A 12,510-nucleotide genomic window follows, 5' to 3' on the forward strand; every position below is an offset into this window, starting at 1 on the left:
CAGGCCTCCTGGAGGCAGGGAGGTATCTAGGGGGTGCAGGGGCAGCAACCTCATCAGGCCCTCTCTCTGCCCCTCTGTCTCTTCTTCCCACCCCTAGGGCCTCCCACACTGCACCTTCATGAGAATTAGAAAAGGGCACCCATTCCTCTGAGTAGAGATATTGTCCAGAGCCAGAACACACAGCCTGGGGAGCAGACTGTGGGTGGGTTCCAGCCCCCACGAACCACCTTGGTCAAGGCACAACTGGTGCATCCATATCCAGGGGCCAGGGCTGGGATCCTAACTTCCGGCCCTCTGCCCTGCACCTGTTGTGTGGGATAAGGACTACACCTCCCTCTTTACAGCCTGGCAGCAATGTCCCTGACCTAGCAGCAGTTGGGGCAAGATTGGGGCACCCACCTGGCTCAGAGTGGACCTCCATGTGCCCTTGGCCATGCTCTGGCTCCAAAGGCCAGAGTCAGAGCCCTGGAGGACGATGTGATCCAGGAGGATGACCCCGAAGGCCCAGAAGTCAGAGGAGTGAGCCGTGCACCGTCTTCATGAGCTCCCAGGCCCTGGGTGCGCCCCAGGGGAGGCCCTCCTCCCCTGGGCCTTGCTCCCCTCCCTCAGGCCCACCTGGTGATGGACGAGACAGGACACCCGCCGGAAGTAGATGATGGGGTGCACCGGCTGGAAGGTGCAGTGCAGGGCCAGGCGGGCCTTGCCCACCAGGGTCCCGAAGGAAGGGCTGATGCTGAAGACGCTCTCCCGGCAGTCGATGGTGAACTGGAAGTGCGCTGGGCAGTCCGACTTGTTCTCGATCCACAGCAGCTGCTCCGAGCGCTCCCCAAGGTTGATCCAGTTGAAGTTGACGCAGTGGTGCTGCAGAGACACAGCGGGACCTGGGCGTGGGAGACGGGGCCCCTGTGAGTGCCTGCGCCAGCGGCCGGAGCAGGATTCCAGCACCACCACGGGTGACGGCGGTGGTATCTCCAGGTGGAATCAAGTGATTCCTCGCTGTGGCCACCAGGGGGCAGCAGAGACGGAGGCTGCGGGGCACCGGGGCAAGCAGCGCTGCAGAAGCCGAAGGGTGGGCTGCTCCTGACCCCCGGGGCTGCCAGTACCTCTACAGAAGCCGACGACTTTGAGCAGAGTTTGGGAGGCACAGCCAGAGGGCACAATGGAGAAGTAGTCCATAGTCCCGGTGTCCAGGGTCTCGGGGTGGAAGGACAGCGACACGCATTTCGTTTCTCCAGGGTGCACCACGCCATGGGCCGTGGAGCATGAGAAGGCCTGGTCTCTGGGCAGCACGTCTGGGGACGCTTCGATCTTGAAGGGGGTGCTCACCTGTGCAGCCAGGGGTGAGGGGTGGGAGGTCAGGTCCTAGGGTGGGCAGCCTGAGATGCTGGCCAAGGGGCTGAGTGCAGGGTGAGGCTGCCCCCACCAGGGGGTAGAAAGGGGCCAGGCCGTGTGTCCTGCACTGGGGCCGCCCAGAGGGGGCTCCTCCCAGAGGGTCACCTTTTTCTTCTTGTCCCAAAGGCACCATAAAGGCTAGCTGTGCTCCTGGGGTCAGGACAGTGGTAGGACTGTTCTTAGGGTATCTCTCGGGGTGCAGAGCATAACCCGCCCCCCCAGCTCCCAGATGAGAGAAGAGGGGGACACCTGCTGGGTGGAGCCAAAGGCGTGGAGAGGAAGGGAGTCACTCTGTAAATGGAGTGGGTTTCAGGAGCACCCAGCCCCGTGGCCCTGCGTCCCAGGCCCTCCCCTGGAGGGTGCGCACCGCTGACGGGTTATGCAGCTTGATCTGCCTCTCTGCGGTGCAGCCCACAGCAACGGAACCAAAGTGCAGCACTTTCTGGGAGCCCTCAGCATCCTGGTCCTTGGGTCGCTTCTGCTTTATGCTCACCAACAGCTGGGTGCACTTGGCTGGGGCACAGATGGCGGAGTTTGGGGGAAACCCACCTGGGCCTCTGTGGCCCCTGCGGAGCAGCACCCCCAAAGGCAGCAGGTGTCCCCGAGGAAAAACTGTCTGCCACTCCAAGGAAGGCATAGGAAAGGCAAAGCCGGTGGGGTTTGGGGGAGTGCAGGAGGCTGGTGGGGCCCTGTGAGGGCCAGGGCAGCGCAGCAGGTGGCGGGGGGTGGGGGGCACGCTGAGGCCCACCGCAGGTGAGCAGGTGGGAGCAGGTGAGAGGGCGGGCCTCACCCACTGCCTGCAGCTGAATGCTGCTCTTCTGCCTGCTGCTGTCCCCGTACCAGCATGTGGCCTGAGCCTCATAGATGACGGCTATAAGCGGCTGGAAGGTCACCTTGATCCTGCAGGCCAGGCCAGGCTCCAGCAGCCCCGTGATGGGCAGCATCTGGAACGGACTGGGGAACTCCCAGTTGAAAAAGGTGGGCAGGTCCCTGGGGGAGGGCAGGGGAGGTCCGAGCTGCCGGCTCATCCTGACCACTGCCCGGCTTTGGGAAGGCAGAGACCCCGGGCAGCCCCCTGCACATCCCTCCACCGGGACATGCCAATCACTCCTGCTCCCCAGCACTGCTTCTCACAGTTCCTGCTCTCCCCACCTCTGGGTCTCAGACGGAGAGGGAGCCTCAGCCTCTCCCCTCACCCCACATTGTTCAGGCAGAACCAGGCCTCGGTCATGTCCCCCACGGCACACATGGGCAGCTGCAGGGACGCTGGGCAGATCAGCTTGTGGCAAGGCAGGCTGGCCCTCAGGTCTACACGGAACATCCCCTCTGCTTTCTCAAACCACAGCTGGTCCACGTACTCCTTCTGCAGTGTTGGGAGCAGGGGAGGGGGAGCAGATACAGTCACTGATCAGGGTACCCAGAAAGTGCTCAGGGACCACACTTCCCACCCCAGTCCCAGCCATCCCCAACGCACCCAGTGAGGGGCAGGATGGGGTGGTGCCCACCATCCCAGTCTCCAAGGAGAAGACGGTCAGATACCAGGGTTCCAACACTGTGTTGGTCTCAGAGATGTGGGGTCTCTTGTGTGGGTAACAAAGGATTTGGGGGGAAACATTTGAGAACAGGCCAAGGAATCCAGGGCTTTCTAATGGGCCACACAGTATCACAGCCCTTACCCTCCAAAATCCAGTGGGAAACGCCCCTCTGTCCCACAAGATTAGGCTCTGAGCCCGTTTCCGGGGCTTCCCAAGCTGGAGTCCTTGTGTGGCCGGCAGGATGTGTGTGTGGTTGGGGGAGCTGCTTAAAAGGCCTCATTGCTCTGCTCTGCCTCTTGTTCTGAGATCACTTTTTCTTGTCTCTTCCCACCCTCTGCTTACCATGGGGGACCTTACCTCCTCCAGAGGCCGGAAGATGATTGGGAGCATAAAGGTTATGCCCGGGCTCAGCAAGATGGGCTGAGGGATGACAGTGAAGAAGAACTTGGTCTTGGGAGGCCTGCGGGGGAGAACCAAGAGAGAAGCACTTGCAGAGCAGAGTGCAGAGGACCAGAAGGGGCAGAAAGATGAAGGAAGGCTCTGGAGAGCTGAGGGGTTGTGGGACCTGAGGCAAGAGACACTGGGTTTCAATCCATGGAGGGGGAAGCATGGTTCTGTCCCAGTAGGACCCATCACCCTCCTCCCACTTCAACAGCCCCCCGCAGGGCCCTGCTTTTCTTGCAGACCTTCCTTCTCTGAACACAGACATCCAGAGGCAAGGGAGATGCCTGGTGATCTGTGCAGACAGAGGTGGGGAAGGGCTGCCCTGATTTAACAAATTCCCCAAGCACTTAGCTGGGGTAAACCAAGGCTGAGAATGGAGGGCCTGGGGTTGCCACAGAGCCTCTCCCCTGGGGCTTTCCAGCCAGAGTTCTCAGCAGAGCTGTAGCATCCCATTTGTGTCACAACTATAGATGCCATAGTCTTTAAAAGATATTAATAATAAGAAGATATTGGCAACAACTCTATACAAATAACATTATGAGTTTCGATGAAATAAACATATTCCTAGGAAAATTTCACTTGCCAAAACTGACTGAAGCATTTTACAATGAAATTTATGGCCACTCTACTTAAAAGCATCAAAGAAATTGAATAGGTAGTCAAATATCTTCCTAGAAAGAAAATGCCAGAGCAGATGGCTCAGAGCAAGTTTTACTAACCATTTGAAGAACAATCTTAAACTCTTCTAGATAATATAAAATGAGGGAACACTCTCTAACTTTTTCTATGCAACCATCTTGACTTGGTTACCAAAACCTGACAGAGGCTGTAGAAAGGAAAACTACAGGCCAATCTCATTCACAAACAACATGTAAGCATGGAGAACTTAGTAATATATGGAAAGGATACTCAATCATGACCAAGTTGGCTTATTCCAGGAATCCATGGTTGGTTTAATATAGAAAATCAATTAATATAATCCACTATATTAACAAATTAAAAGAGACAAATCAAATGATGTCTCAATAAAGAAAATTATTAGATAAGCTTCGACATCAACTTATGAGAAAAACTCTCAGTGTGCTAGCAACAGAAAAATCTCCCAAAAAAATAATCTACAGGAAGCATTCAACTTCATGGTGAAATGTTGGAATCTTTCACTTTGAGATCATAAGCGAAACAAGGATGTCTTCTATAATCACTTCACTCACCACTTTCCTATTTAAAAGTGCAGTAGGAATGAAAAATAAAGAAAATGGATAAGATTAGAAAGGAAGAAAGAAAATGCCATTTTTTGTATAAAATATGATATGTACATGGAAAAAACAAAATAATTAACAGATACATTATTAGAATTAAGAGGATTTCGCAAGGGTGCTGGATATAAAATCCATATAAAAAATAAATGACTTTCTAAAAACCAGCAACAAACAGAAAGTGAAAACAACTTTAAAAGATACCATATAATGATTTGGGTGTTTTTTTTCACTTTTATTTTTTATTCTTGTTCTGGTTCTTTCTGATATAAGGAAAATGTTCAGAGATAGATTGTGGTGATGAACGCATAACTATGTTATCATACTGTGGACAGTGGATTGTATATCATGGATGATTGTATGGTGTGTGAATGTATTTCAATAAAACTGAATTTAATAAAAAAAAAGATACCATATATAACATCATCAAAAATATAGAACACTTAGGAATAAATATAACTAAAGGGGTGTAAGAAGTCTATGGAGAAAATTTTACATTTACTTAGAGACACAGAAAAAGACCTAATAAAAACCATACACTATGTTTATGGATCGAAAGACCCAATATTGTAATGATGTCAATTCTCCCCAGACTGATCAATCAGTTCAATTAAATCTCAATTGAAATCTCAAAAAGATGTGTGTGTGTGTGTGTGTGTGTGTGTGTGAGAGAGAGAGAGAGAGAGAGAGAGAGAGGGGAAAAGCTGATTTGAAGATTTACCTGAAAATGCAAATAACCAAGAATAGCCAAAACAATCTTGAAGTATAACAAAGTTTACAGGATTTACACTACAAGATATCAAGATTTATTATACGCACTCATAATTTATTCAGGGTGGTATTGGCCCAGGGATAAACAAATAGATCAAGCAAACAAAACAGAGTCCAGGAGAGAGGCAGAAGAAGATCGCACAATAGAAAGGAGTGGAAGCTAGTTAGTCCCCCTGGAACAACTAATAAACAACTAGGAACAACTACCAAATTATCTGGAATAACTGTGAGGGGGCAAACGTGACTGTCCACTCATCATACACCAACCTGAATTGGGAGGAATTCAGCATAATTGAGATTGCAGCATAAAATCTGTAAGTAAAAACTGCGGATGCAAGCCAGAAGCCCCCTCCCCCCACTGGCAGCCCAAACTGTGAAGCCTCACTGTGATAGAGAGCAGCACTCTCCAAGCAAGTGAATATAGCTCAGCCCAGCTCCAATTCAGGTTTTAATTAACAAACTTGGACTGCTCAAAACAAGATATGAATTCCCAACAAGGAGACAGAGGTTTTTGGTGATGACTGACCTTTGAGAGCCAGAGGACCTCTCTGGGAGGGAGGGGGAGCCCAGAGGACCAGGTGCTATCTCTAGCCAATGGGTGAAACTGAGGGTGGCTGCAGGCTGGCCCTGAAGAGGGGCTTTCTGTCCCTTTTTCAGCTCAGTGGAGAAAGCCTCAGCCATTTTCAGTTCCCAGCGTTCTGACCCAGACAAGGGTGGAGATAGCAGAGTCAGAGAGACTATTCAAATACAAATGATATCTCCCCAGGGGGTGTATCTTCCCTAAGAGGAAAGAGGTGGGGCCACATTCTACTACCTGCCTTCCATTCAGAATCAGACCCCAGAGCCTGGAGGAAAACAGCCATGGACCACACCTCCTTACACCAGTCTGGAGCTACAGGCTGACAGGCGCTACCACCTGGGCAGAAAAGCACAATGACTTGAGGCCTCACAGAGTGTATCAATCTTCTAAGACACCCTCAGGGAAACTGGATACTATTGCCTCCTTCCAAGACCTCAGCCCGTTCTGGTCTGGGAAAACCTGATTGGGGTAACCAAGGAAACCAGATGCCTAGACAACAGAAAACTACAACCTATACTAAGAAAAACGAAGTTATGGCCCAGTCAAAGGAACAAACTTACATTTCAACTGAGATACAGGAATTTAAACAATAATGCTAAATCAATTTAAAAAGTTTAGGGAAGCTATGCAAAAGAGATGACGCATATAATGAAAACACTGGGCGTACATAAGGTAGAAATCGAAACTTCATAAAAACAACTGGCAGAATCTATGGAAATGAAAGGCACAACACAAGAGATGAAAGACACAGTGGAGACATACAACAGCAGATTTCAAGAGACAGAAGAAAACACTCAGGAACTGGAGTACAAGAAACCTGAAAGCCTACACACAAAAGAACAGATAGAGAAAAGAATGGAAAAATATGAGCAACATCTCCAGGAAATGAATGACAACATGAAATGCAGGAAAGTGTGTGTCGTGGGTGTCCCAGAAGGAGAAGAGAAGGGAAAAGGGGCAGAAGCAATAATAGAGGAAATAATCAATGAAAATTTCCCATCTCTTATGAAAGACATAAAAATATGGATCCAAGAAGCTAACATACCCCAAACAGAATAGATTTGAATAGGCCTATGCCAAGACAATTAATAATAAGATTATCAAATTTCAAATATAAATAGAGAATCCAGAAAGGAGCAAGAGAAAAGCGATCCATCACATACAAAGGAAGCTTAATAAGACTATGTGCGGATCTCTCAGCAGAAACCATGGAGGCAAGAAGGAAGTGGGTGAGGTATTTAAGATACTGAAAGAGAAAAACCACCAACCAAGAATCCTATATCCAGCAAAACTGTCCTTCAAATATGAGGGAGAGCTTAAAATATTCTCTGACAAACAGAAAATGACAGAGTTTGTGAACAAGATACTTGCTCTACAGGAAACACTAAAGGGAGTACTGCATACAGAAAGGAAAAGACAGGAGTGAGAGGCTTGGAACACAATTTTGGGAGATAGTAGTACAGCAATGTAAGTACACTGAACAAAGATGACTGTGAGCATGGCTGAAAGAGGAAGGTTAGGAACAAGTGGGACACCAGAACAAAAGACAAAAGATAAAGACCAGGACTGTATAACTCAATGAAGCCTAGGGTGCTCAACAATTGTGATAAAAGGTACAAATATGTTTTCACATGAGGTAGAGCAGATGAGTGTCAACATTGCAAGATGTTAAAAATAGGGTAGGATTGGGGGTAAAATACAATCAATGCAAACTAGAGACTATAATTAACAGAAACATTGTATTATGCTTCCTTTAATATAACAAAGGCAATATACCAAAGCTAAATGCATATGGGGATGACATAGGGGAAGGGGAAGGGACCCTTGGCATTGGTGATGTTGTCTGACTCTTGATTCTACTTCAGTTTAATGCTATCTTTCCTTTTGTTGCTTCCTAGCTGTCATGTTTTGTTTTGTTTTGTTCTTTCTCTCTTTCTTTTTTCTTTTTCTTTTGTCTCTCTACCTTCTTTGAATCTTCCTCCTTCTTTGTGGAAGAAATGGAGATGTCCTTATATAGATAGAGGTGATGGTGGTGAATGCATAAATACCTAACTATACAGGGAAACATCGATTGTTTACCTATGATGGAATGTATGGTATGTGAACAAAACTGTCTTAAAAAAATGGGTTGATGAAGAAACCTTGAGGGCATTATATTGAGTGAAATAAGACAGACGCATAAGGACAAATATTGCAGGGTCTCACTGATAGGAACTAATTATAATATGTAAACTCATAGATATGAAATATAAGTTACCAGGATATAGAACAAGGCTAAAGAATGGGGAGCAGTTGCTTATTATGAGCAGAATGTTCAACTAGGGTGAACTTAAACATTTGGAAATGGACAGAGGTGATGGTAGCACGTTGTGAGAATAACTAACAGTGCTGAATGGTGTGTGAAAGTGGTGGAAAGGATAAGTTCAGAGTCACGTATGTCACCAGAAGGAAAGCTGGAGGTTAAAAGATGGGAATGTATAAAACAGTGAATTTTGTGGTGGACAATGTCCGTGATTAACTATACAAATATTAGAAATCTCTCTCATGAACTAGAATAAATGCATGACACTATAACTAGAAGTTAATAATAGAGAGGCATATAGAAAAGAATATATATACCTATTGCAAACTATATACTACAGTTAGTAGTATTTTAACATTCTTTCATCAACAGTAACAAATGTACTATACCAAAACTATGAATCAATAATGGAGGGGGGATGGTTAGGGATATGGAAAGATTGGAGTATCCTTTTTGTGTCTTTATTTCTTTTCTGGAGTAATGAAAGTGTTCTAAAAATTGAAAAAAAAATTAATTGTGGTGATGGATGCACAGCTGTATGATGGTACCATGGGCCACTGATTGTACACTTTGAATCTTTGGATAATTGTATGGTATATGAACAATCTCAATTAAAAAAAACAGTCCAGAAATGGAACAATACATAGATGGACTCTTGACCTATGTCAATGGTATGGGAAATCATCAGGGAAAATATGAACTTTTCATTAAAAGGTGTTGGGACAATTGGGAATTCAGTTGAGAAAAAATGTCATTGGATCCCTACTTAAACCATTCACAAAAACCAATCCCATAAGTGAGATACGGTAGGTTAGTATAGGCTGGAGTGAAATAGTGACACATCCTAGAGTAATTTGGGCAGATAATAAAAAATATATTTAAAGCCTCCCCCTCTCCAGCCCCGAGGATCTGGGGGAAGGTGCGGATGTGTTGGACATCCTCACCTGGACTGGTGTTGATGTTGTCATAAACATTGGGACTGGCGGTTTGATGTGCTGAGCCCTCGAGCATGGGACTTGCCCTTATGAAGCTCATTACCACTAAGGAGAGTCTAAAGTTGTATGTAATGGTGTCTAAGAGTCTCCCCCTGAGTACCTCTTTGTTGCTCAGATGTGGCCCTCTCTGTCTCTAACTGAGCCATCTCGACAGGTGAACTCGCTGCCCTCCCCCCTATGTGGGACCCGACTCCCAGGGGTGTAAATCTCCCTGGCAACGCAGAGTATGACTCCCAGGGATGAATGTGGACCCGGCATCGTGGGACTGAGAGTATCTTCTTGACCAAAAGGGGGATGCAAAATGAGACGAAATAGTTTCAGTGGCTGAGAGATTCCAAATGGAGTCAAGAGGTCACTCTGGTGGACATTCTTATGCACTATATAGATAACACCTCTTAGGCTTTAATGTATTGGAACAGCTAGAAGTAAATACCTGAAACTACCAAACTCCAACCCAGCAGTCTGGACTCCTGAAGACAATTATATAATAATGTAGATTACAAGGGGTGACAGTGTGATTGTGAAGACCTTGTGGATCACACCCCCTTTATCTAGTGTATGGATGAGTGGAGGAATGGGGATAAAAACTAAAGGACAAATGGGGTGGGATGGGGGTTGATTTGGGTGTTCTTTTTTCACTTTTATTTTTTATTCTTGTTCTGGTTCTTTCTGATGTAAGGAAAATGTTCAGAGATAGATTGTGGTGATGAATGCATAACTATGTTATCATACTATGGACAGTGGCTTGTATATCACGGATGATTGTATGGTGTGTGAATGTATTTCAATAAAACTGAATTTAATAAAAAAAAAAACCAATCCCATATAAATAAAAGACTTAATTATGCAAGACAAAGCTATGAAGTCTTTAGAAGCTACTATAGGAGAATATCTTCATGACCTAGGGGTAGAGAAGGACTTCTTAAGCAAGATACCAAAACACCAACAGTAAAGGAGAAGATTGATGAATTTGATTACATTGAAATGAAGAAATTAAGAACATCTGTTCTTCAAAGGACAAAATAAAGAAAGAACAGGGAAGACACACTGGGGGAGAAGATATTCACACAACTGACAAAGGATAAGAACTTCTACAAGTAATGAAAACAAACAAACAAGCAACCTAATTGAAAAATGGGCAAAGACCTGATAGGAATTTCACAAACGAAGAAACAGAAATGATCAATAAAATAAGAAAATCACTAAAACCCATTAGCAAGCAGGGAAATGCAAATTAAAGCCACAACAAGTTACCATTATGGGCAAACATTTTAAAGCCTGACAACAGCAACTGTTGACAGAGATGTTTAGGACTGAACTCTCATGTACTGCTGGGAGGACTGCAAACTGATACAAGCACTTTGATAAATACTTTGGTTCTATGTACAAAAGGTGAACATGTATATATCCTAAGTCCCAGCAATTCGACTCCTATGTATCTACCCCAGAAAAACTTTTGCACTCGTGCAACAGGAGATGTATACATGAATCTTGATAACAACCCCAAACTGGAAGCAACCCAAGTGTCTCTCAGCAGAATAATGGATAAATGCTTTATGGTACAGGCATACTTTGGAATGCTATTCTCCAATGAAAATGGATAGACCACTGGTGTACATATAACATGGATGAGTCTCACAAATACAACTATGCAAAAATATCAGTTATAAAAGAACATTATATTATCCATTTACATAAAGACCATAGTCGGGAAAAATTTAAATAAATCCTTTAAGGATGCAAACATAGATAGTTAATCTATTTAAGAAACACCAGGAAATTGTTATCATAAAAGTCAGGACCGTGGTCACCTTTAGGGATAGGGAAGATGCTCCTCTCTAAGGGAGGTAAACTTCAGGCACTGTTGTTATTCTATAATTTAATCTTGTGACATAGGTCCCACTTTCAAGTCTTCAAATTGCACATGCTTTTTAGACTTTTCTGATTTTATATAACATTAAAAAAAATTTTTAAGAGTGCCTGGTTTGTGGGCTTGAGGCTTCAGGAGCTGAGTCGCTGACCCCCCCATACTGGTACCTGTACTTCATCTTCTGGATTTTCAAGGACAAATTTTTCAGAACCAGCTTCTTGGTGGTCTCCTTTCCTAGCTCCCAGCCCTTCCACTGCAGCTCTTCAGCCACCTCAATGCCCCAGATGACCCTCTTCTTTATTCTGTCCTGCTTCTTTGGGAAGCACATCTGAGTCTCCATGTTGCTGGCAGGCTGCTTCAATTGTTAGGGGGAAGAGGAGAAGGAAGGGTGCGTTAGCAGGGTAGGACTCAAATACCCACCAATCTGACAAGAATCCCCTCGCCTCTGCAGGATGGTCTGGAGAAAGAAGGTGAGGCTCTAGAAGGCCTCTAAGTCAGACCTTACCTCTTCCAAGATCATCAGAATGGTTTTCCAACTAAATTCCCTCAAACCTCTCCTGAAATCTTTCCTAGGCCACCCCATCCAGCCATTCTACCCAGCACCAAATGCAGACTTGGCTGGCCTGATCTGTTCCTGAGGGCACCCTCCGATATCGCCCCATCCTCTCCCTCCTCTAGCTAAGATTCTCCTAGCTGGAGCAGTCTATCCCAGGCATTTTGCCAGACCACAGGGATACTCCACCATTCCCCCTCCCCTCCCTCAACTGCCTAGTGGAGCAGAGGAAGGAGCCAATTTGGTATGACCAATGCCAACTCCATGCCCTGTCTCTTGGGACCACTCCAAGGGCTGCTCTTGGTGCCAATGGAGAGGCAATGGAAAATCATTGCATGAGGTGACCCATAGCCCTGATGTAACTTAGGAGGAAGGAGTATGGAACCCTCCTGGGGTGGAGGAATAAACCACATGCCTCTTCCTACCAAGGTCATTGCAAGGTCATTGCCATGAATGTTCAACTTATCACTGTTTTATTTTATCTTTGACCAATTATTGTTTTTCTATTGTTATATAACCTAAGGATAGAGTCATCCATTCAGCAAATAATTGTTGACCAGCCATTATGTGCCAGACACTGTTGTAGGTGATGGGACTATAATGATGAACAAGATCAAAAAATATTTTCTCATTGGAGCTTATATTCTCAGTTCCCATATTTACAGAGAGCATTGGGTGGCCAATATAGTATTTTCTTTCCTAATTTGCTCATGGAGGAAAGGTGATATGGATGAAGGAGAGTAATTTACTATAAATCTCAGTTGGTGCATCAGTCAGGGTCTAACTTGGAAAAGAGGAGCCACTCTGGGTGT

General features: G+C 45.8%; 1 protein-coding gene across 7 annotated transcripts in view; it reads right to left on the reverse strand.

Moving 5' to 3' along the window:
• CFAP65 (cilia and flagella associated protein 65) overlaps nt 1–12,510 on the reverse strand; it is a 38,877-nt gene that overhangs the window by 22,764 nt on the left and 3,603 nt on the right. For 3 of the 7 annotated variants that reach the window (XM_037850211.1, XM_037850214.1, XM_037850212.1), the window contains exons 4-10: nt 11,313–11,500; nt 3,285–3,387; nt 2,589–2,755; nt 2,183–2,382; nt 1,760–1,905; nt 1,104–1,326; nt 616–881 (exon numbers count right to left, since the gene is read on the reverse strand). In XM_037850211.1, coding sequence (XP_037706139.1) covers nt 616–881; nt 1,104–1,326; nt 1,760–1,905; nt 2,183–2,382; nt 2,589–2,755; nt 3,285–3,387; nt 11,313–11,500 — 1,293 coding nt within the window. Of the gene's footprint in view, nt 1–615; nt 882–1,103; nt 1,327–1,759; nt 1,906–2,182; nt 2,383–2,544; nt 2,756–3,284; nt 3,388–11,312; nt 11,501–12,510 lie in introns of those variants that run through there. The other 4 variants (XM_037850215.1, XM_037850216.1, XM_037850217.1 and 1 more) reach the window with 4 other exon arrangements.

The sequence above is a fragment of the Choloepus didactylus genome, chromosome 9, assembly GCF_015220235.1.
Source record: "Choloepus didactylus isolate mChoDid1 chromosome 9, mChoDid1.pri, whole genome shotgun sequence".
NCBI classification, from domain to species: Eukaryota; Metazoa; Chordata; class Mammalia; order Pilosa; family Megalonychidae; genus Choloepus; species Choloepus didactylus.